General features: G+C 40.0%; 1 protein-coding gene across 2 annotated transcripts in view; it reads right to left on the bottom strand.

The window, feature by feature from the left end:
- The window catches only part of slc2a4rg (SLC2A4 regulator), a 40,906-nt gene that overhangs the window by 12,932 nt on the left and 1,220 nt on the right, over window positions 1-26,754 (bottom strand). For both annotated transcript variants that reach the window (XM_004546009.5, XM_004546010.5), the window contains exons 2-5: window positions 24,521-24,756; window positions 5,186-5,286; window positions 2,874-3,112; window positions 270-370 (exon numbers count right to left, since the gene is read on the bottom strand). In XM_004546009.5, the coding sequence (XP_004546066.3) occupies window positions 270-370; window positions 2,874-3,112; window positions 5,186-5,286; window positions 24,521-24,756 (677 nt within the window). The remainder of the gene's footprint in view (window positions 1-269; window positions 371-2,873; window positions 3,113-5,185; window positions 5,287-24,520; window positions 24,757-26,754) is intronic.

Below are 26,754 nucleotides of genomic sequence, written 5' to 3' on the forward strand. Positions count from 1 at the left end.
AAACACATGACGGTGGCATGGGTATGTTTAGGTATTTAGCTAAGAAAAGCATGGTGCTAAGTGCATGATACACACAATATAAAAAAAAACAACCTATCTTTGAGAGCCTACAATTTTCTAATCATTTAATCGTTTTTTTAAACATCTGACAGCACAACATGAATATGCAGCTGTAATCTGGTCATATTTTACACAAATACAGTCTGCTGAGCCCCGAAGGCAGTAACTCAACACTGTGTGGGTTTACTTTGTGATGACTACCAACTAACCCCAGGTGGATGGTGCGGATGTGTCGCTGGATCCCTGAGGAGGTGCTGAGGACCTTTTCACAGTTCTTCCACAAGCACTTGAACATGACCTTCATTGAGTTCTGCAAGAGACGTTTACCAAAAACAAAACTAAAGTTAGCTGGCTGTTGCAAAATCTTAGCAGTTGTGCTCTGGTTTCTGAGTGAGAATCAAGCTGCAATTAAAACAATAAATAAATGAACACATTTTCTGCATAACTCAGTTATGCATGGGATGGCCTGTGTGGCCTCCTCAATAAGAACTGCTCTGTTGAGAAAGAGTAAGAGTACAGTGGGAACTCTTTGGGATGGAATGGGGATATATAGCACAGGAAATAATTCGGTGATTACATAAAAGGCTGGTCACACTGTTTAACAAAACATTCAAGACCTCTCACAAAACTAGACGTGTAATTTGGAAATTTTTCTCATAGCTGATCCTCTTGTTTTTTTTGTGATTTTACCAAAAGAAAGAACAACAAAAGAACAAAACATAAGACCTTAGTTCATTTAAATGGGAAGCTGTTAGTTGATGAGAGATAGATTGCCACTTTTTATTTTGACTTATTTTCTTTTTCCACATATCAGGCCCTGGCAGCTGTCCCTTTAGCAGGCAGGGACTTGCATTGCTGCTAATGAAAGACAGTGGGTGTGTGCTTTTATTACCTTCCAATAGCCTCTGGAGAAAAAAGGGCAAGAAGAAGAGAACTGAGGGAGGGAGCACGAGAGACAGAGGAAGCAGGGCAAGAGAAACGAGTTTAAAGCAGGTTTTTAACAATAGTTACATTAACTTTCTCCTGCACCGCTATTCCTCTGAACTACTTCTCACGGACTCCTACAGCATACACTTACCCCTAAACCCTTCAAAAACACAAGAGGCCAAACTCCTAAACTCTTTGACTGCTGCTAGCTTTATGCACGTACCCCATGAAGCTGTTTGCAACAAAAAGTACACAGCAAAGCTAATCTGTAATCCTACAAACAATCACAAATCACTTAATTCTCAAAGTGTTTTTCTTGCCTCTTACCACAGTAACATTAAGACTAGTGAATGTCATGTTAAATAATCCTCTTAATTCAATGCCCGCACAAAAATCAGACAGCCTAAAATCCAGTGGGGGTAGTTGCTGTTAAGAGTTTGTGACAGCTATGTCACAACACAAAGCTAACCAGCAAATTAGCCAACCTTTAAGCCCACTTCCACACAACTTGTTTTTCTATACTTGCCCCAGCATCATCCTACTTAATTTCCCGTCTGCTTATCTATAGAATGGCATGTCCTTGGAGTCTCTATGGTTTTCATATATTCACTGCTGCCTCACTCCAGGGAGGCTCAATTGCAAACTCCCACATATACAGTATATGAGCTCTCCTTTGTCACCGTATGGCCGGAGGAAATATTGAGATTGATTTCTCCTTCTGCTGCTACCCTGTGCATCAGTTCTCCTTTCCGTCTTTATACCCTCCAACTGCCCTCATTTTTATGCATCCCTTGCATGCTTACTTCCTGCTGTTCATTCCTACACAGTCTGCCGATTTTCTTTCATTGTTATAAAACCCTACCACCTCTTTCCCTGAAAGGACTGAAAAGGCAATTGGAAGCTACTTGACAGCAAAAACATTTTGCTGTTCTGGACTGCTTCTGTAGTACAAAACGGAGGAGGTGAAGTAAAAGCAAGAATATAATCAATCGTCCACACAACCAGAGAGTGGCAGGCCATATGTAAGAGGTTATTTAACCTGCCTAGTGCTTATGTTTGACTGTTTGTGTTGTGGATTTTCTATCTCCTACCTAGTACTTAAAAATTAGAAAGGTACAGAGCTGTTTGTATACAAGCTCAGCTTGATTTACTATCTTCAGGGTGTACTCTATATATTTAGCCTAGACATGTGTTAAATGCTCTTACCCTATAACAGCTGGGATAGCCTCCTGGCCCCTGGGACCCTAAGTTGGACAAGTGGTTAAGAAAATAGATGGACAGATGGGTGGATGAACCACTGATTATTTCCTATTCAAAACTAAAATTGAATCTGCTTTTTCCTCTTTTAAACTTCTCTATGAAACTTTATCAAGTTGACAACAGTCACTTCAAGGGGCTTTATATTGTGAGGTAGAGACCCTACAATAATACAGCAAACACTCCCGCAATCAGACGACCCACTAAGAGCAAGCGCTTGGCAACAGCAGGAAGGAAAAACTCCCTTTTAATGGGAAGAAACCTCTGGCAGAACCAACCTCAGTGCAGCCATCTGCTGCAATCAGCTGGGGGTGAGAGGAGTGAGACAGGACAAAATACATGTTGTGGAAACACAGTGTGGTGTATAAACACAGAGTGAAAAAAAGGTCAAGAAGAAGAAATGCTCAGTGCACTATTGGAAGCCCCCAGCAGCCTACACCAAATCTAAACACAAACTGTAATCATCAGGTGTACTAAGGTGTAGTGAGGTGAAAAAAAAAACTGTTGAGACCAAAACAAAGTCCAAGCTGCAGAGGTGTGACACCACTGCCTCAAGCCTCAAGCCGCTTGGATGCCACAAAACTGCCCAAGTTAAGAAAGAAAGTCAGGACGTAAGCGTTTATCTTTACCTTTCGCTTCCGAGGTATGGGGTCTTCAAACATGAAGTGCGGGCTCTCTGTGACATCCTCACTGCCATCATCACCCTGGGACGAGAGCGGGAAGCTCTTGTTTGTATCGTTTAAAAGTGGTGGGGACGGAGTGGAGGGGACTGAATGGTCACTGGCATCCCAGCTCCAGTTGCCGCTGGTCGAACTGCTGTAGCTAGCTGACAGCACCTCTTTCCAAGCTCTGCCGGCCGGCTCGGGGGCTGTAGTTTATACAACACAACAACTTATTGTTATTGGCAAGACGTGACTGAAATGAGGATGTTTTATGTTTGAAGACATACAAATTTGACCATGAACTAAGAGCCAAATGTGAACCAGTGAGGTATGAGAAAAAAATAGAAGTTCTGAGAACAGGTCCATAAAAACAGCAAACTTAGCTCATTTAAATCTGGCCATCTCATGGATGAGAAGACAGCTTTGAGCTTCCAACACAGCTGGTATTTTCAGATCACTTCCCGTCATCTTCTGACCATGCTGCATACCAGAGTGCCAGCTCAGAGCACTTTGAGTTTTTTTGGCCAGACAACATAACAATTTTCATTCACCATATGGGCCCCTCATTAGATTTGCCTCCTGCAACTTTCTCCATTCCCCAAAAATAACAATGAAATTGAAGGGCAGCAGTTTTGGCACACTGGACCAGATTCAGTGGCCATCGCAGACACAAATTAAGTGGACAGCTGCCCTACAAAAAAACAAAAACAACCAACAGTCCAGGGGGTGCACAAGAAGATGGCCTTGAACAGGACAACCAATTTTAACTTGATCTGTTATAAGAACTCTTTGATAATACCTCTCAATTTTAAATTTGTATTACTGGAAACATAATATTGGGGCTCTCTTGCAAAACAATCCCAATTCTAATGTCACAAAATAATTAAAACATATGTCTTAATCTGTAAACCTTAGAAGCTTATTTCCACAAATTATATAATATCTAAAACAATGGATTCTTTACTACACCACATATTTTTTAGCTACTGTATACTGAAACTTCAACCATTGAGTCCAAACTTTCTTTACTTCCCAGAACAAACACTATACGATTTCCAGTGTGTAGGCCCAGAAACCCTTTCAATACATTTGTTAATTTGTTGATCAATTATATAGTGCTTTAAGACTTGATTATCACAATGGCTTTATCTGACTTTTAATCAGGCAAATTATAGTGAAAAACACAGAGCAAGGACTAATATCATACATTTTGGAGAGACCTTCTACAATTCAATAACTGTTTCCCATATAAATATAAAGAGATAAGGGTTATCAAACTATTTTTCAGAATTATCAAGGGGCTTCAGTGGACTGTGTGTTTTCACACAAAAAATATAAAAATAAAAATAGGATATCCAATCCTGTCTCAACTCATAAAAACAAAAACCTGCCACTTTTTTAAACAACCAAATGCACCAGGAGCTAAACAAATAAATAAATAAACAATTTAATTTTTAAGTTATAAAAATATAAGGAAAGGTTTTGGAGGTTGCATTAAATAAAAACAAAACTATCCAATCTCAACAGGGATCCATACAGCCATGGATACTTTTTATAAAAGCACCACTGTGATTTACCACAGAGTAATCAAGCAACACCCCCTTTCTGAAATATTTTGTCAAATAAGCATTTCATCAAGCATTGCAATCATAAACTCACAGCATCCTCTGATCTGATCTAATGACTGCATCACAGATCATTTCTAAAATGAAAGCTTACAGTTCTTGGTTTATTTCTATTATGTCCGAAATGGTGCAGCAGTGTCAACAGGGTGCTTCTAGCCTTTAGAGATAAAAACTATAGAAGCTCTTCCTGAGAGCAAAAAACCAGCAGCCCGGGTTTAGCGCTGAGCTAAAAAGCTGTCAGGACTTTGACCGTCTGGTGGTTGGCATGGTAATAGCAACCACAGCAACACTGGAAACAGCAAAAGGAGCTGTGGTGAAATGGTCAAGGCTAAACAGTTGGCAGTAAGTGCTGGGCTTGGGTAAACATACATGCATGGAAAGATGATGGAATAAAGTGCTAATAACACTGCGTGACCCTTCTCTGGGATAAATACATGTTAACACATCAACGAGTCAGCAGCTCAGCCTGTGTCAGGGTAAACTAACATCAAGTGATTTGTGATGAGCATCGTCCCCAGCGAGCAACACAAAGTGAATGTCCTTGATTTTGTTAAACACAGTGGATGAGTCAGTGTGTGACAAAGCAGCTTGCACTCAAGGAGCAGTAGGTGCATGGGTGCATGAATGCAACTGATGCCGAGCCAATGGTGTTACCTGTGGGTGCAGACGAAGGGTAATGCACCAAAGGTGATGTGGACAGTGAGGTCAGGACGGTGGCAGCCATCACCTCCTTATCAGCGTGACCTGACGGCTTCCTGAAAAATAAAAATGCACACTGAGCACAAGAAACATATCTGGTGTAGTTTTAAGGGGTACTCTTGTCTAACCAACCCCATGCTCTATTAAACAGAGGTTTGTCTGTTTTTCAGAGTATTGGAAAATATTTAAGGAAAAAAAAAGTTTAACCTTGTCCCCAGAGAAACATACAATTCTCTATATAGCCACAAAATACAAACTGTGATGTTAGAAGAAATTTACATTAGGAGGTAAACAAGTCCAACAAGCAGCCAGAAGACAGAGAGATATGTAATTTCATGTACAGTAAATCTTAGACTACTTACTATTGTGTGTGTTCAAATATGTGCTTGTGTGCATATATACAAACACGGGGACAAAGCCTCTAGAGTGAAAGTGTTTTGTGGTGTGTTTCTGCACAGCTTGTGCAACCTCGCTTAGAGGGGAGAACCATGCTTTTTGCTCAGTTCCTTCTCAGAACGCCCCATGCAAAGCAATCCAACCTCATCTTAAATCTTATTCATACTACCCACTTGAACTGACACCAGAAAACATTCACAAACACAGGCACAGACAGCCTAAACAGTGTGCTTTGGCATAAGGCATTCTTGTTAAAAAAAAAAAAGAAAAGAAAAAAGATCCTGCAAAGACAAATAAGCTTATCTGCTTCAGACACACACTTATTATTCCTGTTGGTTCTATTTAAGACTTCTACTGTCCTTGAAAGCAAAATGTGGGGAAAACTATTTGAGGCCAGGCCAAGCGTTCATCCCCACACAGTTGTTCACATTTGCACACACATAAACAGATTTCAATTCTCATGTAACATCCTGAAAAAGATATACCAGTGTCCGTACCATATGTATGTAAATAAATATAAATCCAAATTTACCGATCTGTGCTATACACAGTAGACACATACTCATATTCTCATAGAGAACAGAGTCTGCAGCTTTAAGAGCTCTAGTCCCGCCCCAGACTTCTTCACTACACAACCAGAGTAAACTGGTTTGAGGCATTTTCTCAGCCAAGCCCTAAGCCCTGGCAGAGATCCACTCTTGAATTCTCGGTGCGCGTACACACACACACACACACACACACACACACAAAACACAAACTTCATGCTGGAATCAACAAACAAGAGAAGTACGTTTCAAAATCAGCAAGTCTACGTGTATCTGCGCACATTCACACACATTTTCAAATGAGAAGTCTCTAAAACATTTTACACACGCAGAAAAAAAGTTTAAAAAGTGCCTAAGCTCCCACGCTGATGAGAATGCGTCGGATAGGAAGCAAACAGATCAAAATGGAATGTACCCGATACGGAGGAATCTTTCAGCCAGTCTGAGCACAAATGTGCTCCCACAAAAGTTGTTGGTTTTACTCTCCAGCATCCCAAAACTTGTGTGTGTTTGTGAATTCAACGCAGACATTTGGAAAAATGGTAGGATATACTCTATAATATTCAAATACTGCCAAGATAGAAGCCATGGTCTCACACACACACACACACACACACACACACACACACACACACACACACACACACACACACACACACACACACACACACACACAGAGGACAAGAGATAAAGAGATAACAAGATTAGCTGTGTCCTATTGCAGTCATTAGCCTTGTTTTCAGCAATAACTCGGGCCAACCAGGGACATACTTCTGATTTTCCTCCATCTCTCGTTTAATAAAATCCATCTATAAAATTTGTGTTAGGGCTCTTGGTTACCTTCCATTTGGCCTTCATATAGTGCAGTACTCTGATAGCATACCACTGACAGTCATGCATGTCTGTTTTCTGGTGTGTGGCCTTAGCAAGAGAGATTAGGAAAAACAAACACAAACTGGGAGGACAACAATCCCTGTAGTTGATGTATGGCCTCATTCAAACTTTGATATTCCCCTCTCGTACACATTGATATAGACACACCCATTCCAGCACACCCCAGCACTCATTAATACCCATCCCTACAACCCACCCTGATTTCCTGACATTGAGTGTTTTCCTTCCTCCTTACCAGAAAAAGCAATGATAACTACACCACAGATTCATTGCATCTGGTTCAAGTTTTTAATGTGTGTGAGTGTGCATTGATTAAACAAAAACAAAACAGTAAAGGCCTCCTTCAGAAACCTTTTCTAAAAAGGGCACTTGTTGATTGACTTCTATTCTTGCTGACAGCAGCAGAGCTAATCTGATATCACACAGACTTTGATATCAATGTTTACATCAACTTAGAAGCAGAAAGCTGTCACATTTTACATTTTATAAACACCAGATTAGAGAGATAACCATCCCTGTCTGTCGCTCACTCTAAAGCAGATATTGCACACTAAATGACACGGCCTGCTACTCTTGTTTTCACTTCTCATCTGCCTGTGAACTAACTAAGGAGCCTTTAAACATGGTAAGAGTGGATGACAGCTGAAAGAGCAACAGCATTGATGTGCCGTAAATCTGTCTGCATCTTCTTATGAGAGGCTTTATTTTGGAGCAAGTTAAACTGGGGATGTCTTTATTTAGTGCCCAGAGTGAGGCAAAGAGAGAACAGCGATTGCTGTCAACAAAGTTGGTCTGTGTGTGGTATATATATATATATGTATTTGGGAGAGGAGAAGGGTGGGGTTTTGGTTTCCAGGATGTTTACACGAACCATTGAGGCTATCCGTGGTGCATTTATGGCATGCAGTAAATTTAATAGTGACATGATAAACATAGCAGCCCTCCACCCTCCCACACATGAACATGTGTAGGCACATACTATGTGGTAACTCTGGTATTTGTTGAACTATAATGACATAATTTGCAATTGAAGCTCTTAAATTTACAAGCAGTGCCATTGACAACTCTCTTTTATGAGACAGGTAATACATCAGTTGGGAAGTTCTAACTCTATTTTACAGTACTTGCATGTGTGTGTGTTTTGCATCTAGTTTGGTTGAAGCGTTTGGCACACTTAAGTACATGCAGAAACAACACCATTCACTCAATCTCGCTCACACACAACCTCTTACCTTCCTTCCTCCTCAACTTATATTGGCCTTGGCTGGGCCAAAAACACTCCCCTCTGGCAGTAGCACAACACAACCAGCTAAAAATCAACAAGCCAGGCCCAGGCACATACAGGGAGAGGGAGAGAAAGAGACTGCCACTTAAAGCCCAGCCAAGAAGCAGGCAGCAACAACAAGGTGTGATTATGGAAAGGGCGGGGAGGGGGGGGGGGAGTTCAAGGATGTGTATATTTGTATATTGTGTGCCAAAAACAGTTACGTTTTAAAGATGACCATTTCACCTAATGTGCACTGCAATAAGCCAGGCAAGAGCGGGCTGTTTCCGTGGGATGATTTTCCAGCTGACTTTTTATTACTTGGATGTGGAAAACATGGGGTTTTTCCAAGTTTCCTAAGGGGACACTTGAGGACTCTGATACTGCCGAGTTACGATTTGGCACCACCAGCCGGTACTATAGTGGGCTCTGTGCTGTTGTTGGGGAGACGACAGGGCCTCCCCACTATATTTAACACATCACCTCTGCTCTAGTTACCATTCCAGTCAAAATCCCTAGGATCTGCCTGGTTTATAGAACGATAGCCCACTTAAGATCCAGGTCAACAGCTACAAAACACATGACTGAAAAAGCGATACACTGTGTATATGGCTGAAGATTTGTCATACTTTATTGGCTTTTCTAAAGTACACCTTTCATCTGAGTTTTTCCCAACCTAATCTGATAATTGCATGTGTATCCAAGGTGCTTCTAGAGGTGTCTCACTACTTGGTAATGCCTTTGGGCAGTTATTTTGAAGCCTCTGTCAAATAATTGGAACAAGGCCAATTATTATATTAGGTTCTCACTTTGACATAAAAACTACGTGTCCCATTAGAGTACTGTACAAATCTATACAAATTCCTGTTGTGGATCAGTAAATATAAATTCATGTCTAAGATAACAACTAGATATGGCTGCTATTACACAGTTAAAACTGCTGTGAACCTCTACTGTCCCTACCTATGATTGGCTCATGTATTTCCCACTTCAACTGTTGATTTGCTCTTTAGAGGGGTAAAACAGATTTCTATTTAGGATTCTCTATCTGCTATTTCTTCTTCATGTAATGCCACTGATGTATCTCACCTGTCTGCCAAAGAATATACTCATTTTATAAAAACTGACTACCAACAATCCCCCTCTTATCTAGGGCTTCTCCTGCATGTCAATGAGACTACATTGATGTATCTATCTTGTTTACCAAGAAAGAAACTGTGCCTCACTTGACTCCAGTTTTAGAAGTTCAAAAAAAAAAAAAAAGAGGAAGGCAGAGTAGGGCTGTGCGATATGACCAAAATCTCATATCCCGATATAAGAATTCTATCGTCCGATAACGATATAAATCACAAAAATGTAACATTTTCTGTAAATTCTGTGAATCTCGGGCAGCTCGACTTGCGGGAAGTGTTTCCAGCTGCGCGTCATGTAGCTGGAGTCGAGTGTTTTAACAGATGCATGAAACTATACATTTCTAGACATAAGTTGTAGCGGCCGCCGCTTTCTTTGTGAGTATTTATTACACGGCGTGCTGCGGAGAAAAGCCTGTTTTAACGTTTGAGTCTAAGGTTTATTTTTTAGCACCTGGTGGCTCTTTTTTACTTCTCATCCGTAAATAATCTGCTCTTTCACGTGATTCAGTTTATTTTGAAAAGTCTCAACAGGATCTTGAGCTTTATTGTGAAAGGTTTATGTGGAACATAAACAAGCGGACACGCGATGGTGTTATCGTCGTTGTTGCTAACCAAAACGCATAAAAACAGGCGCTTGTCCGTCTGTAGTGTGGTTATATTAAATATAAGAGAAAGAGAGAACTTTAAGAAATTAACATAGCCACTACAGTGACCATCAAAACGATGAAAAAAATATTGCCCTAAACAGTTTATTTTGCGACACCACGAAACAAACGATAGCGTAAAATGAAACGTTAGACGTTTTTATATCGTCATCCGATATATATCGTTATATCGAACAGCCCTAAGGCAGAGGGACAGGGACTTGGCAGTATTTGTAATATTTATCGTTTGTTGTATCACTTCAGTATGACAGGTCCAGTTTTCACTGGAGCAACACACTGCCAACAATAATCTCTGATCTTCCCCTAAGCCCCGGTGGTGGAGGTTTTAAATAGCACTTATCTGTCCAATGTGATCATGTGTTCAACATGATCCCCAAAACAGGCATCAGATAGCTTTTTTGTGCCTGTATGTGCTGTATGTGTGCTGACTTCCTCATATTCAAAGCAGGTGCACGTTCCTTAAATTGGCAGAGGCTTGCGTGTGATTGGCAGTTAGAAAGACAGCAAACACGGCATCACAATCACACGAGTAAAATAAACTTTGAAGCACCTCTCTGTTTGAGTCATCATGGAACCTAACCCTACACATTCAGCATATGCTGACTGGTGTTTTTCCTGTTTTCTTATGAGGTATCGTTACTGAACACAAACAAATCCAAATGCACATGGGGTAGAGAGATATGCACACCAAAAATAAAGGTAATAGCTCCGCCTGCATTAGTCATCCTCATGCACACACTCTGTGAAGGAGGCTGACAGGTAAATAGATGGCAGCCACAAAGTGTGCTGCTAACATATTTTTTTCCTCCCTTGCTGTAATAGGTGTTTTCTTTCTTTTTGATTTCAGTCTATTTCAGACTAAGAGGGTTGTAAATGCTGCCCTCAGAAAATGAGGACTGTTGTCTAAAAATGAAGAACATTCAGCAAAATGTCATCTAACTGGGATATTCTGTCCAATGAGGTAACGTTAAGACAATAGAGGCTATTAGAAAAGACCAGGCTTTTGTTGATGTTCCTCTTGCCTGGGGTGCAGCTCGGACAGCTGCCCCTTCCACACCCACACCCACTACTCTCAATCCCACACTCTCGCTGCCCCTCATCATCTTGCCTTGACTCCACAGTATTACGTAATGCCCTCTGTTCATCTTTTTCTGTCTCACTATTTTTGCTGCAGGCAGATGGTAATGATTAGCACACTCTATCCCTGACCCAACACAAGCTGGTGTTAGTGTCCACTCTGCCTCTTTCTAGGCTTCCTGCTTTACACTTCTATGTAAAGGTACTATGCACTGTATGAACTGAATGAATACAATGTAAAAATATGTGAAGTATATAAATATAGAAGTATGGGTAGGCATTAAGTATGATTATCATTGTGCATGTAACCACACATGTGTGTGTATATTCCTAAGTCCGCCATTATTGTCCATTCAATACACATGTTGCCGCTTACGTAAGTCTCCGAGCTTTGAACCCCCGGAGAGAGAGAGGCTGTCAGACAGGAGCCGTGTCTCTTTAAAGTGGGTTGTGAGTGTGATGGTTATTCAGTGGTGGGACAAAAAGCCCTCTCTTTCTCTCTCTTGATCCTAGAATGCAATCTGTGCCCTTAGGGAGAAGCACAAACAACAGATAGCTTTATTCTGGCAAAATAATACCGGCTAGATTTTGAGAAAAAGGCATGATTCCCTCTGTGGCGGTGGCGATTCACTCAAGATGTCATAAACTACACAACACAGAGGATGATATCTACAAATTTCAGCTGAACTACAAGCTCGCATTGATTCAAACCTCAGTGAATAATGGTTATTTCGTGTCGAGTAACCGCACATCCCATTTCAGGATCACACAGGTGCTTGTGACGAACATGCCTCAGTGAGAAAATGTTGACTCAGCAACAGCACTTAAAAGGATGATGACAAAGTAGATCATGACACACTGCCTGACTTGCATACCATGCTCATAAACTGTGCATGGGGTAATCGTAGGTGATCAGATTTACAGTGCGAGCTTGACACAGTCCAGTGCAACCAGACGCCGAGTGAAGAAGGGTTGAATTTAAACCTCACCTCACCTCGTCAATGAATACAAAAAAAAAAAAAAATCCACAGTCACTTTTCCATAGCCACACTTTAGGGTACTACCACCTCACGTAAGACATTAAATCTGTATTATAGCTGTATATTGCTTATACATGTAATATTATTACAAAGTAATAAATACTACAATTAGTCAGTAGTTTTATTTTTAGACATCTTTATAATAGTGTTAATGTCTCTCATAACTAACTTAGTTCCCTCCAATAACAATGCTGTTGCTAGGGGGAATGTGGGGTATTCACTTCTGGCCTGTGCCCTTATTTTCCTCTAGGAAGTAAACAAGAAAAGACCTTTCTGCCTGAAAACCTCTACTCCTTATCAAAACAAATATGAATCTATATTTGATGTAGTAAGAAGTCATCAGTGCATATCACATGTATGGGTCAAACTAATTTAAACCACCCAGTCACTCAATGTACTCACATTAACTGGCAAAATACTAAGTAAATACTAGAAATGCTACTTAGTGGAAATGGTGAAAAGGCTTTGAATAACGGTCAAGTTCTCTTCCTGAAGAAGTCATGCTTTTATTTTGTTTTAAATTCTTCACTTCTCACTCCTACACTTGCCTACTCCTGAGATTTGTTCGTCTGCCATCACAAGCCAGAGCAGGCCTTTGCCTGGTTTCCTGTGTTTTGCAAAGGCAAACCAAAGCTGTTGCAAAGCCACACTGCTCTACTTACTCCTATAAAGCCAAATATCTGCAGGGCACCGTCAGACAGACAAAGACTCCAGCCAGTAAAATAAACTGACCCCTAAAAAAGATAGGGGTTGTACGAAGCACATCAGTAGAAGCACTCTCGCAAAAAATTTGAAAAAAAAATAAAAAAATAAAAAAATAACTAAACAAAAATGAATGTGAAGCAAGACGTTAAAAGCAAAAGTATTACCTGGCTTCTAAGTTGAATGTTTGTCTACAGCCTGTTTGCTTACTGTGCAGTAAAAGCAAAGATGTGTTAGGAGTTATGTTTGTCATCTAAGGACGACCTTTGACACAGTTTCGTGGTGGACTGATAAGCATGCACAAAAAAACTAATAATTGTGGATTTAATGTACAACAAAATCCACAATTTCGTGGTAAATGTACAATCACAATAAATGGCTATTCTATTCTATTCTATTCTATAATGATCATCCTAATTTTTGCGCGACATGTATTTGAACCATTAGCAGAAATACATTTAAAAACTTGCACAGGGATTGGATAACTATCTATAGATTAAATTATAAAAATGGCATGAAAACAGACTCTCATTTTGTTATATATTATTTTGTATTATATGTAACAAAATTTTTTATTTTTTTACTCAACCCAGATCTTCACTGAATATCATCCTACTCTCAGCTCCTCGCTAATCCTGCCAAACTGTACCGGGTAGTGACTAATATAGAGGAAAATGCCATAAACCATATCTTTTGGTAATTTAAGCCTCCCTGTGGAGCTTCTGGCCTTATGACAGTATTGGGAATAAGGTAAGGAAAATGGTCCCTTTATCACTCTGCCACGTCAGGAATGGAATAGTTAATAAGATAAATGGTAGCAATAAGAGCACATCATGGAAACACTAGAGAGATGGTAGTGATGATGATAAAACTGTCACAGATTATTGAAATAATATTAAACCTCACTGCTGGTCCAGCCTCCTAGCTTTTTCTGTTTTGTTTTGTTTTTTAAAACATTTAGCAGCTCACTGAAAAATGAATGTTGGATGTAATATGATGAGGAGTATGACTAGCTGAATGCAAATGCTGGTTCCCCTCTGAGAGTTATGCATTTTCCAATAAGGATAGGCCGAGTGGTTGGTCAGACTAGGACAGACTCGTTCTCTCACACAGACAAACAAACAGATGGGAGAACTTGCCCCGATGGAGCTCTGGCCCAGTGAAAGTCATGCTTTGTGCAAGCAAGATGTCTTTCTGTCAGACATTCAGATCTTTTTCATCCAAGTCTCTGGGGTCTCAGACTCGGACACACATGCACACACATAATTTCTAGAACTACATATGGGAATTGTGCATTAATGACAAACATTAGCAGGCTTCAAGGCATAAAAATTTTAACATCTACAATTCCATGACAACTTTAACTTTTGGCTTTTATTTTTACCTTATAAATGTGTAAAAATCTTTACTTTAATCTTTACTCCTACACATTACAACTTCCTGCACATAGTGCTTTTATTTTTTATTTTTATATTTCCATGCATATTATTTATTTTTTCTTTTTGGTAATTTTACTATACAATTACTTCAGTATCTTCTTGAGGATGTCACTTCCTTGACAGCAAGCAAAAAGCATAAAACACAAATGTTCAGGTTCTATAGAAACCTTGGTGTAAATTTTATATAAAAACTAAGCATATGGTTTCCTCTCTTTTCTCTCTCTGTTGTTTACTCATGGGCTAACTGTGGTGAAAAAATATAGTGTGAAACATATTGATCATTGTTTTGAATCTTGGCCCAAGCCAGGTCACGGCAATTCGGACAGAGCAAAAGGTGTTAGACAAGAGACTTGTGATCAGCCCAGTCTTGTCCTCTAAAGAGGTTGCAAGCAAGATAGATTTGATGAAAAATGCTGAGCTTGGAGAGACTTCACCATTGGATCTATCATATATGAACCAAAAAATAAGAAAAAAAAAAAGTTCAGTTTCAGATAAAAGCCAGAGTTGAAAATCCAGCAAATCTGAAAAGAAAGACTAACAGGAATATGAAAATCTCTCAGTATTTCTGTGCTTCGGAACAGCTATGAAAGTTCTACAGGTTAGTCAGGAAGTGATCGGTGCTGTACTTTACACCTCACTGAACAGCTTCACACACTCACTGCTTTGTGCAGTGGCATGTTGGTGCTGGAAGCCACTAAGATTAAGAGGGGTTACTTTCTGCATCTCCACAGGCCGGAAATCTCCACATTATCTTGGCAGCAGTCAGGAGTCCAGTCACTGTGTTCCTGAGAGTACTCAGCTAAAAAGTAAATAAATAAATGCTTATAACCATCTTCATGTGTTATTAATAGCAACTAAAATTAAATTCAAGTAAAGCAAAATACTATTGTAGTTATAAAACAAACAAACAAAACTTGGAAATATGGGCTGTGTGAAGTGCTTTCTCTTCAATAGGACTGATAAGATTTAGCTAGCACAAAGACAAAAAAAAAGGGTGTGTGGAAAAAAAAATCAATCCAGTCAAGTGGAGAGCACAGATCCCAAGTTAGCAGGTGAAAAAGCAAACAATATGCACATAAAGCACCACTTCTTTTCCCTTCTATTTCTCTGTTACACACAACCCACACACATACATTTATCAAACATTAATATGGAAACATCTGTGTATCATGTGGCTAAATCATGGAGTCATCTATAATTTGACTTTGTGCATATAACTGACTTGTGTGTAAATACTGCTGAATAGCTTAGCAGGGGAGAGCAAACAGTGTGACGCATGAAGCAATAACCAGGAGGTGAGAGGACAACAGCCTTACTGGCAGATCAGTGCTAAATGAAACCTGACTACCTCACTGTGGCTACAGAATGAAAGCGATTGTGTGTGTGTGTGTGTGTGTGTGTGTGTGTGTGTGTGTGTGTGTGTGTGTGTGTGTGTGTGTGTGTGTGTGTGTGTGTGTGTGTGTGTGTGTGTGTGTGTGTGTGTGTGTGTGTGTGTGTGTGTACATCTGTGCATGTTGATGAGATAAAGAGAAAAATAGGGGGGTGAAAAAGGAAAACACACATCTGTTCACATGTTGCTTGACTGCTCATCTTGTCCACCAGCATGAGGATAAGTGATTATCAAAGCCTGTATACTGTAGTTCTTTTGTTCAGGATGCACATGTCTACACACACTTAAGGATACACACAAAGCGTAGGGGGTTTCTAGAAGCTTGTGAGGATTTGGGCCCACTGGTTTTTTGGAGTCCGGGCGTGGTAGCTTTTATAATCTGTTTATCTAAGCCCTAATCTTTGAAAATTATTTTGAAGAGAAGACTTACAGTCTATGTAGTGCTTCCAGGTATTTTCTTCCCATTTTGATGTATTGAATTGCAGTTCCTGGCACTTTGCGAAGTCAGTGCCAACACAAAAACGACTGAAATGCCAGTAGCCCAGTACAACTGAATTTTTGACTAAACCAAAAGACGGGGCTGTCAAAGTCGTTTACTACAAGTGAGATCACGTTCACCTGACATTTTTCAGGACACTACCCGAAATAAGCTTTTTCCATGTCCTGCATACTACCAAACTGAGATGCAGATAGCCAGTGTAACAAAGAAGAGACAGGAAAAAAGAAGAGGAAAATTTTCTGACATTATGTGTAGAAATTTCTGCTCTAAGTTCAGTAATGGCCAAAAGCTATCAAGAAAAAGCATCATAAGGACACACCATTTTAGTTAAACAGATAAAGAAATGTTAAATAAGCATCCTGCCAAGGAAAAAGGGGGGTGCTAATACAAAAGTACCACAAAGAATATCAGCCAACATATGGATTTTTTACAAATATTTTTATTTCCTAAAAACTGTTATCAGCAGTGACATCACCAAACCCAAAAACCATTATCAGTAATTTAAACAAATATAAGACCCCCCCCTCTGCACAGGGCAAAGTACGCAGTAAGAGTCCATCAAACTTTTAAGTTTGCAGTACTGTCTGAATTTCACTCCTTGTTGTCAGCAGAACGAGATGACTTCGATAGAGTTGTGTGTGTATTTATAAGTGTTGTGATTTGAAACAAGGGAAAGGAAAACCCATGAATGTGGCTTGCTGTCAGCCATCCTGGAGCTGGTTTTGGATGCCATTTGCAAATGCACCGAAGCATTACGCAGCATACTCAGAACATTTTCATTTTCCTGCTGTGTTGTGCCAATCTATCTTTCACAGGAAGGAGTAGTAAAATTGGCATATTTAGCTTTGCCATTGGATTTTTACAATTTAAATGTATAATACTGTCAGACTATATGCTTTGGAGGAAAAAAACAAAAAAACTTTTAACCTTGCACACCAGTAAACACATTTTCTACTCAAAATCACTCCTTGGCTTTTGAGTCTGCAAATCTGCAACTGCAATGCCAACAAAAACAATGTGAAAATTCCAGTGATGAGTGTGCCATCGTTTCCACACCTTATGGTTGGTGGTTTGATCCCTGGTCTGCATGCCAAATATCCTTGGGAAAGTTGCTCTCAGACGCATCCATCAGAGAATAAATGTGTGTGAACGTTAGATAGAAACCACTTAAATGGAAAAAGCACCGAAAAAAGTGCTTGTATGAATGGGTAAATGAGGCAGGTTGTGTAAAGAGCTTTGGTAGTGTAGCTCAGGTAGAGTAGAAAACTGCTAAATAAGAACCAGTCCATTTACCAATTACGTTATTAAGGGTGTTTTCACACTTATAGATCATTTCCTCTGGGGGAGAATCAGCTCAGGAGTTGGTAAACTCTTCTTTTCACAGAGAGAAAACTCCAAGCGATCCAAAATGTGGCACTACAAACCATGTGAGAATGTCTGGTACGCTTACTGGCCGGATATGTGAGGGGAGGGAGCAACCAAAGTAAATACGAGAGGAAGGTGCTGTGGTCTGAACAAGTGGATAACATGAAGAATTTACTCTTAACATTCGTATTTACCTGGTAATATTGTGCAGGTTTTATACAATACACAATCAATAGTGCTCTGCTAGCTCAAAAAACTTGCAGCATATACTGAGTCAGATTGAGGTCGGATCATAAACAAACCTCTCTGGAGCCTGTTTGAAAGCAGGCTGAGACCACCTTGTCCAAAGAATTTTAGTAAAACTGTTTTGGTCCATATCCGACTGTGTATTCACATCTACAAAAGCAAACTGCACAAAGAGAGAAAACAAATGAGCGTTTGACTTGATTTGATCTCTCTGACTGTCTGTGTTTGTTTCTTTATCTGTTAATTCCTCCTACGCCATCAGGAGTTGCGAGACCAAGTGCATCTTAAATCTCTGGGGGTTGTTATCTATGTCAGATATTACGTAATCATCATGTTGCCTAGAAATGGTAAATGGCCTGTATTTGTATAGCGCTTTTCTAGTCCCTAAGGACCCCAAAGTGCTTCACACTACATTCAGTCATTCACCCATTCACACACACACATTTACACACTGGCGATGGCAAGCTACATTGTAGTCACAGCTGCCCTGGGGCGCACTGACAGAGGCGAGGCTGCCGGACACTGGCGCCACCGGGCCCTCTGACCACCACCAGTAGGCAAACATGGGGTTAGTATCTTGCCCAAGGATATTTGGCATGCCGCCAGGAGGCAGCCTGGGATCGAACCACCGACCTTCAAATTAGTGGCTGACCTGCTCTGCCACCTGAGCTACAGCCACCCTATAACATGATAGCAACATGATAAAAAAAACTTTATCAATCTACAGCACATTACAAAAGGATGCAATTGTCCATATAAGCTGATGGATACATTATAATCCCATGATGCTGCCGAATAACAACAAAACAATGGGCTAAAATCATATTTCATTTTATTTTTTTACATTTAGACACTAATAACAACTTAGAAAAGCACTCTTACCATTTTCTTTCACAGCCAACAGCAAATGTAGACCAAACAGTGCTGCAGTATGGTATGCACATACCAGTAATTGTAATCTGGTGCAATTACGGGGGAAACAAGTAAATAAATTAGTTACAAATAAAAATATTGGGTTGCATCCAAATACATTATGTCCCATGCAACGCTTCTGTGAGAATACAGAAGCTATTCTTTTTTTGTTGCATTTTCTATTGGCCCTTTTGCAAATCACGCGGGTGAGCAAAGGCCTGGGACAAACATCAGTGCAAGAAAGCATTCAAGAACCTGTCTCTACATTGATGCAGTGTCCACTTATTCCACAATGGTGATATATCTTTTTGCATTTTGTTTCTGATTCCGCCCGCATGTCAAAATGCATTACTTGAACCAACCCGAGTCTGTCATGCGAGTAACCAGCTGACCATGTCAAGGCAGGTGGCCATGTCTTGGGACAAGAATGTCTTTCAGAGCTTCAAATTCCAACCAAAATAAGGAAAGGCCTCTGACATTACTGTACAGAGTAAAGCGTTTTTTGTTTCTTCCAGCAGAAACTACCTCTCTCCAGCCTGCAGATGATTTGTTTTTGCTTTACACTCCTCTCTGTTGATTTGAACTGGTGGGAGTCTATGTGCAAGTAGTGTGGGCCACATAGACATTAGGATGCAGAGATCTAAATGATCGAAAGTATGGCTGCACCTGACTAAGAGTTGATAGGAACAATAACAGTTGTGACAAACCTTATGCTTGTATGGCAAAAAATTGAAGATGTCTTAATAAAGCTGGAATAAACACTAACATAAAAGGGATTTATTTCTGAAAAAAAAAATAACAGAATGATAAATAATCTGTAAAACTTCAAAAGTAACCTTCCCAACACTGAAACAGAGAATGTTAATGACTCAAGAGGGAAGGATATCGAGGGAATGATAACAGTTGTTTAGATAAAGCAAAGTTAAGGGAAGGATATAATGACACACAGGAAAGAGAAAGGTGGCAGTTGTCGGTGGGTAGGAGGGGATTGCACAGCTGGTGGTTGGTATAAAGAATTGGGCAGAAGGACAGAGAGACTGACTGAGGAGAAGGAGAGATAGTTGACTTTGGAATCTTTAAACGCTGCTGAGGCAGAACAGGAGGCGTTATGTAAGCATCTATTAGTGTGTGTGAGCAAGCGATAAAGCATTTTTCTGCAGCCTTGCCAGAGCTGCGCAATGAGAGTTTCCTTCCCTCGTGATAAGCATTTCTTTCCCTGTCCTTAAGGCATCTTGCCCGAGGACACTATAAAAACTGACATATACACTAGCGAACACAAAAAAGCAATCCAGGCCTTTTAACTGAACATGTATCCAACACATAATATAGAGAGCAGTGTTTTTACAACAGAGCGCTGTTTGCAGAAAACATTCCTGCATGCCTCCTACGCTCCTCCTCACTTATGAAACTGAAATGAAATTTTGCCTCTCTTCTTCACCGCATATCAGGAGATGATTAATGTCTCATTAGAGCTCTGTACACATACACACACAGTGCAGATTCCCCCCATTAGTCTGCGCTTCTTCCAGAGACCTTTATTAGTATTAAAGAAGGAGTGATTCAGAGACAGCCACAAAGGTGCACCCTGAAAACTTTTTACTTTGATAGTAGATCCTCATTCCTCCGTGCCCCTCCAAATCAGTAGACAGTAAAGCTGCATAGTTAGATGATAAGCTGTCTGCTACAATCCTCTGGGGTTATAAATCACCTATGTAGCTCATAACCCAGATCCTGAGGCTGACCTAGCAGACATTCCAGATGCCTGCTTGCGTCCTGATCTGACCCTCCCCACTTGCATGACTCCATTCATTGAAGATGACCTTTAACCCCTGCCTATCAGTGCAAGAGGTTTAACCTCTTGTACTCTGGAGGGAAGAAAGGAGGCTACAAGCAAGGATGAAAATGTACCTTCTAATTCAGAAGGGATTTTTCAGACATTGATTTTATGAAAAAACAAACATTTTTAACATACAATTACCATTTAAAGTCCTAATTATAAATGAAATCATGTTTGATTGCCATATTTTGAAAAAATAACAACAGTACTATTCACCATTAACCAAATTTAGCAACAGATGCAGTTGAACCAGCACAGCGAGTTTGTTTGGCCCAAAGACAGGGCAGATATCTTTTTTAGCTTTTTAATAGTAGGACTGACTTTTAAGTGTGGTCGTATTTCGTTTTTCAGCATAGTGCTGAGAAAGATGTGATTAAAAATTGTCACCCTGTCTGCAAAAGACAGGAAGGAAATCCCTTCACAAGTACTTCCCACTATTTAAAAAGAATCAAAAATGGGAAATATGACAGTTTGCCAGTCTGACTTGTTAGCACATTGCCAGCGATATAAACTGAAGCCATCTTTGTAACCAACACTACATGTTGTCCTGTTGCTGCATGTGTAATGTGTGTTTTTTATGTGTTTTAACAGCACTGCAATAATACTGATAACGGTCGTCACTTTCCTCACTTTAACACTGACATTACGGTAATTTTTTTTAATCTCAAATCTGGAAACCCTAAAGTGTCATTTCAAGGCAACTATGCAACTATATCTCCCTCAATCAGGACGAAATGTCAGCACCCTGAATGTGGGTTAGACACCTCCACACTACAGTGGGGGTGGGTTAGATGTTCCTCTGACCTTCAACAATCACCAGTAATGTCTCCTTTGGGAGAAGTGTATTGGTAATGAGGTGGATGAAGGGGGATTGAGAGGTGATGAACTACATTCTGCCTGCTCGCCAGACCTAAAACCTGCTGGTGATTCTTATACAGACTGAGTCAGAGGCCGGTCAGCAATTATGTTAAAAACAGACCTGTTTTTCCCTCCTGGTGTCTTGTTTATGCTGATTCTATGTTTTCCATTCATGTTACCCTATTGTGGTAACGGTGTACCTGACCAAGGACCGATAAGAGAAAAGCTTTTCATATCGCAACAAAACAGCCCCGCCCCCTTCACTTCTTAGAGCTCTTTTAATGTTCATTCAAACTGGTCTTTGTTCTGTTATCAGGGTACTAGATCTCACACTGATGACTACTGACAGGTTGACGTGGTATACTTAGGATGTGGGTGAAAGGGAGACTTTGCAGAGCGAACATAAAAAAGAGAGTTAAAAGGAGACACACACACTAAGACCGCAGCTGACAAGACAGGTGGGAATGTTTAAAAATGTGCTGCAGTTTGACTATGTTTAGATGACCATAACCATTTGTGCCCAAGTAAATGTGCTGATTCTTCCTCTTCCTTCCTGCAAGATCTTTGTCCAGGCTTGTCTAAGGAATAGTGACCTACTTTGCGGCATTTGCAAAATAACAAGACAAGGTGTAAAAGTATCAAGTCGTATTGAAGAAACAATATGCAACTGACAAAGCAGTTAATATAAAACACACAGAGGACTGAGCGACATCTTTAAAGTAAGTTCTTTTTAAACACAGTTAATCCTGTCCCACACTGACGGTATTACCCAAGTCGGTGGAGAACCAATGAAAATAAATGGCTTTGTTGACATAATCTAACGCAAGGCAAAGAGTGCTACAAATGCACTGGGGGTTACACCCACATAGACAACTACCACTTTCCAACTGTGGCCAACACTAGCAGAAAAAACAGGTACCTTACACTGCAGCGCAGTGCTGTTACTTTGTGAAGGTCAAAGCCAGATTTGTCAAAACCAAATTACTGTGAGTGGGTTTGTGTGGCAATAAGAGTTCCCTTTTAAAGTGCTCTTATAATTTGTGATGAATACCACATGCATGCACATCTGGGTAACAGAGAGAGCTGAGATGAGCCAAGAAAATCAAACAAGCATTATGAGCTCTCCTACTAGAATCAGTACAAAATTCATTTTACGTAGAGATATATGTATTAGCTACCAAACAATAAAATATTGATAATTTCATATTACCAATATTATCTTGAGAGCTGGAAGTTCAAGTTTCAATACTTTCTTATGTTTTATAGAGCAAACAACTAATGAATCAATCACAGACCTAGTTTAAATCCAAATATGAATAATGACTAGGTAAACAATTTCATGGAGAGAGAGAGAAAGGAGATTCTATCACCAGCAAAACCAGTTGGAGCAGAGTAGAGACTAGAAGTTACTCCGAAAGGTCAATGGAGCAACAAAGAGGCCTCGCTAATATCACTGCGCAGTTATATAATGTTATGCAACCTCTTTTAGCCACTGCATAGTGTCAACCCAGACTATGTTCTTGTGCCTTGTGGAGATAAAAAGAAACATAAATGTTTCTAAACTGAACAGATCAGTAAAAAAAAAAAAGAAAAAAAAAAAAAAAAAAAGAAGAAGAAGAAGAAGAAGAAGAAGAAGAAGAAGAAGAAGAAGAAAAGAAAAAAGAGCCATTTTGTCTTTGTTTAACACTATCACCCTGGTTTTTAACGCACGCTCAGTCTTGCATGTTCCCAGGAGACACTCCCTCACATCATACATGACCAGCAGCACGTGAAATTCATGTGATGATGAGAGAAGGACGGAAAACAGTAAACGTGCGCTGTGCAAACCCCCAGACCCATACAAAAACGATGCCTGCTTACTATTTGTACCGATGAATGTTATTACATTTGCAGAAATTATCATACAGAACCTCTTAAAGAATTGTGACATTTGCATATAAACATATTCAACAAGAAGGTGCTCAGTTTTTATACAGCTAACAGGTATTTCAGCGTGAAAGTGCAGTCTGACAGGCAAACAGTTTTTGGACACGGACAATAACCCCAGCAGTTGTATAAAAAGAAGGAAAATGCTCTTAGGCACCACCTACAGCCTCTCCCAGTCCGCTTTAACTGTTACATAATCACTTTAGTGCAGTAGGCTTGTCTCAGGGTGCACGCTCTGCATGTATGTTTAACGAAGACCAATCACAGAAGGCTCTGGGCAGGAATACTCATGTGTCTCTGTGTGAAAATAGTGTGAAACAACTGGAGGAAAAGCAAACTGCAATGCACATGAAACATGTAATAAAATACACTCACTCGCACACACAGCAAAGGTGCATTTTACTGCCTGACATACAGTGAACACATCATGCTGATATATCCACTAGCCCGTCAAGAGAGGGTCAACAAAGATGGCATTGAGCTTAGGTGCAATCAATACATTTAGACATGCGAGTAGTAAAAAAAAAAACTTTCCGAAATCTAGATAGTGGAGTTATCAGCGAAATGCACTGTCACTATTTCATGCAGTCTCCTTTTCACTTGGTCAAGCGCTTGAGCAATCCTGGCCCTCATAAAGCTTTGGCTCTTTTAAGACGAGTTTCGAAACCATTCTGGATGAAATACCAAACATGCAGTCAGTTAACCAGCACGCCCCCACACCATTCATGCCCAAACCACTGTACAGTTTTAGCCAGATGTCGAAGCATTGGCAAGGAACAGAAGTCCAGAGCTGTGCATGAAAACTGCCTGCAACACTTTTATCACCACATATTCAGTGCCAAACTAGTAGTGGGATAGGGGCTTAATAGAGATAAGAGCACAAAATCTGGTTTGATTGTTTACAATGTGCTGCATAAATCTATAGCTACAATCTATTCACATATGCCCAAGCTTGTGAATGAATGCAAAGATAAAAGTAGGAAACACATCAGATAACTATATTTCTTGAAGTTCTCTTTCATGCAACAAGGAACACTAGAGAAAAGAAAACCAAAGATTCACCAAGTGTCCATGACTATAGATGACATCAGCCTCTCCATACCTGTTTCTGGGGACAGGGATGTGGGATGATGAGAGGGAATATCTCTCTGTCTGTGGTAGGATCTGCCCTTGCGCTACTCTGAAGTTGTTGGTCGGGTCTGGCTGCTTCCCAGGGTTTCTGATGTCCAAATGCATAAAGCCACCTGGCAACTGCCCGTTTACACCCAGGCAGTGAGTGGGGCTTGCCCTTTTCAGGATCCCCATGGAACCTGTGTCTTTTTGGTCCAACAGGCCATTCTAGAAAATGCAGCAAGAAAAAATTACAGTGAGTTTATCTCTGTTACAATCAGGCCTCGATTAAAAACATTAAGTCTAGCAATACCATTAAGTTCTTATTTAACTGAGCATAAGATTACTGTTTTTCTCTAATTATATATATATATACGGTTACACTAAAAAACACCATACCCTGGCTTGTGTGTATATATATATATATATATATATATATATATATATATATATATATATATATATATACTAGGGCTGCCACAAACGATTATTTTGATAGTCGACTAGTCACCAATTATTTTTGCGATTAGTCGACTAATCAGATCATCATCCATTGGATGTAAAACTACAGCTTATTGCACCAGCAGCATCTGCTCTTATATAACTATCATTAGCTTACAGCTTTAAGTGTTTAAGGTCTGTGCTAACTAAAAATAAAGACAAGATGATAGTTTATTAAATTTTAATGAAATTTGCAGATTGTTTCAGTGAAGTTTAATAAACTCCTTGCTATCTAAAATATAACAGGACACTGGAGTATATTCTGGAGCATCTCACACTTCTGATAATCAGTTGTCTGCTTGACGTTTATTCAGCTGTGTAAAAACTATAACTTTAATCTCAGACAAACTGATTTACTCAGGAACAAATAAAATACTAAAAAAAAAGCCAAACAATAACATTTTAAGTTATCTAAGTGACTCATATATATTTAACCTGAGTAGGGTGGTGGGTTTGAAAACGATTTGCGGGGAGTCTGGTGTTCTCACGGCGCTAGTGAGCCTAGCCCCCGGCTCGCTAACGAGCTAGTGGGTAACAGATGTCTCCGAAAACGTCGGAGCGCTTTTGAAAATATGTGGTGTCCTGATAAACTGAGCAGATATTTGAGGTTTACACAGCTACATTCTCGCCTGAAAATATGTTAAACGTTTATTTTGTGACCCAGAAAGAATAATAAGAGTAACATTAAAACTAACTAGCTGCCGCCATTGTTGGAAACTGCGCTGGGCCGCGCTATGAATTCTGGGACACAGCTGCTTCTTCTTCTTCTTCGGGGTTTAACGGTAGCTGACATCCTTGTACATGCAATGCTGCCATCTTCTGTTTCAGTCCGTTATTACACTCTTAAATCCTGCCACTTATTCCTGCGTCTTTTGTGATCTTACAAAGCTTCAAACGACGCGTCGACTATTAAATCAGTCGTCGACGATTTTGATAATCGACGTAATCGTGACTAGTCGACAAATCGTGGCAGCCCTAATATATACAAGCCAGGGTATGGTGTTTTTTAGTGTAACCGTTTGCCTTAAATAGCATCTTCTTTAATTTTTCCTTCCTCTCACTTAATAAACCCAAGGTTATTGTCCTCTCCACTGGACATGAACGCTGCTGAACCAACCAGAACAGAAGCAATCCTGGGTTAGAATATGGTTATCATTTCTGTTCCTGCCACCTAAATTACAAAACAACACAAATCTAGAAAAGTAGCTGTGTAAATCTGCTAAATACACATAACTGCCAGGTCCAGTGTCCAGTTTTGTGTATTCTGCGATGCAAATGGAAACTCTATTGAATATTACATGATAATATATGAAAATAACTAGCACGTACAGTGTAAAAGTAACTATATGCCTCATTGTGTTATCTATATAACTGATTAACCACTAACTTTATAAAATGTTACAAATATACTTTGGCAGTCCAGAACTGCTTTCCACATGCTTTTTTCAGATTTAAAAAAGTTTTTAAATCTGAGGTGACAGAAATAAGGGCATGGCCACGCACACCAGACCTCTGGGATTGTCCTATAGTGTCTGCCACTGGGATGCAGAGTATCCATTGGGTTTTGTGGGTTGTGGGGTGGGGCTCCTGTGGCTCTGGCTTGTTCTGCTGGGACAATCAGATTGGGATCTTGGGAATTTGGTAGCAGGGTGCACTATCCTGCTAAAGAGAGGCTGCTGCAACCGGGGAGGGCCCATACTGTTACGGGGTGTGCTTGGTCTGCAA

This window comes from Maylandia zebra, linkage group LG20 (genome assembly GCF_041146795.1).
Source record: "Maylandia zebra isolate NMK-2024a linkage group LG20, Mzebra_GT3a, whole genome shotgun sequence".
NCBI lineage: Eukaryota > Metazoa > Chordata > Actinopteri > Cichliformes > Cichlidae > Maylandia > Maylandia zebra.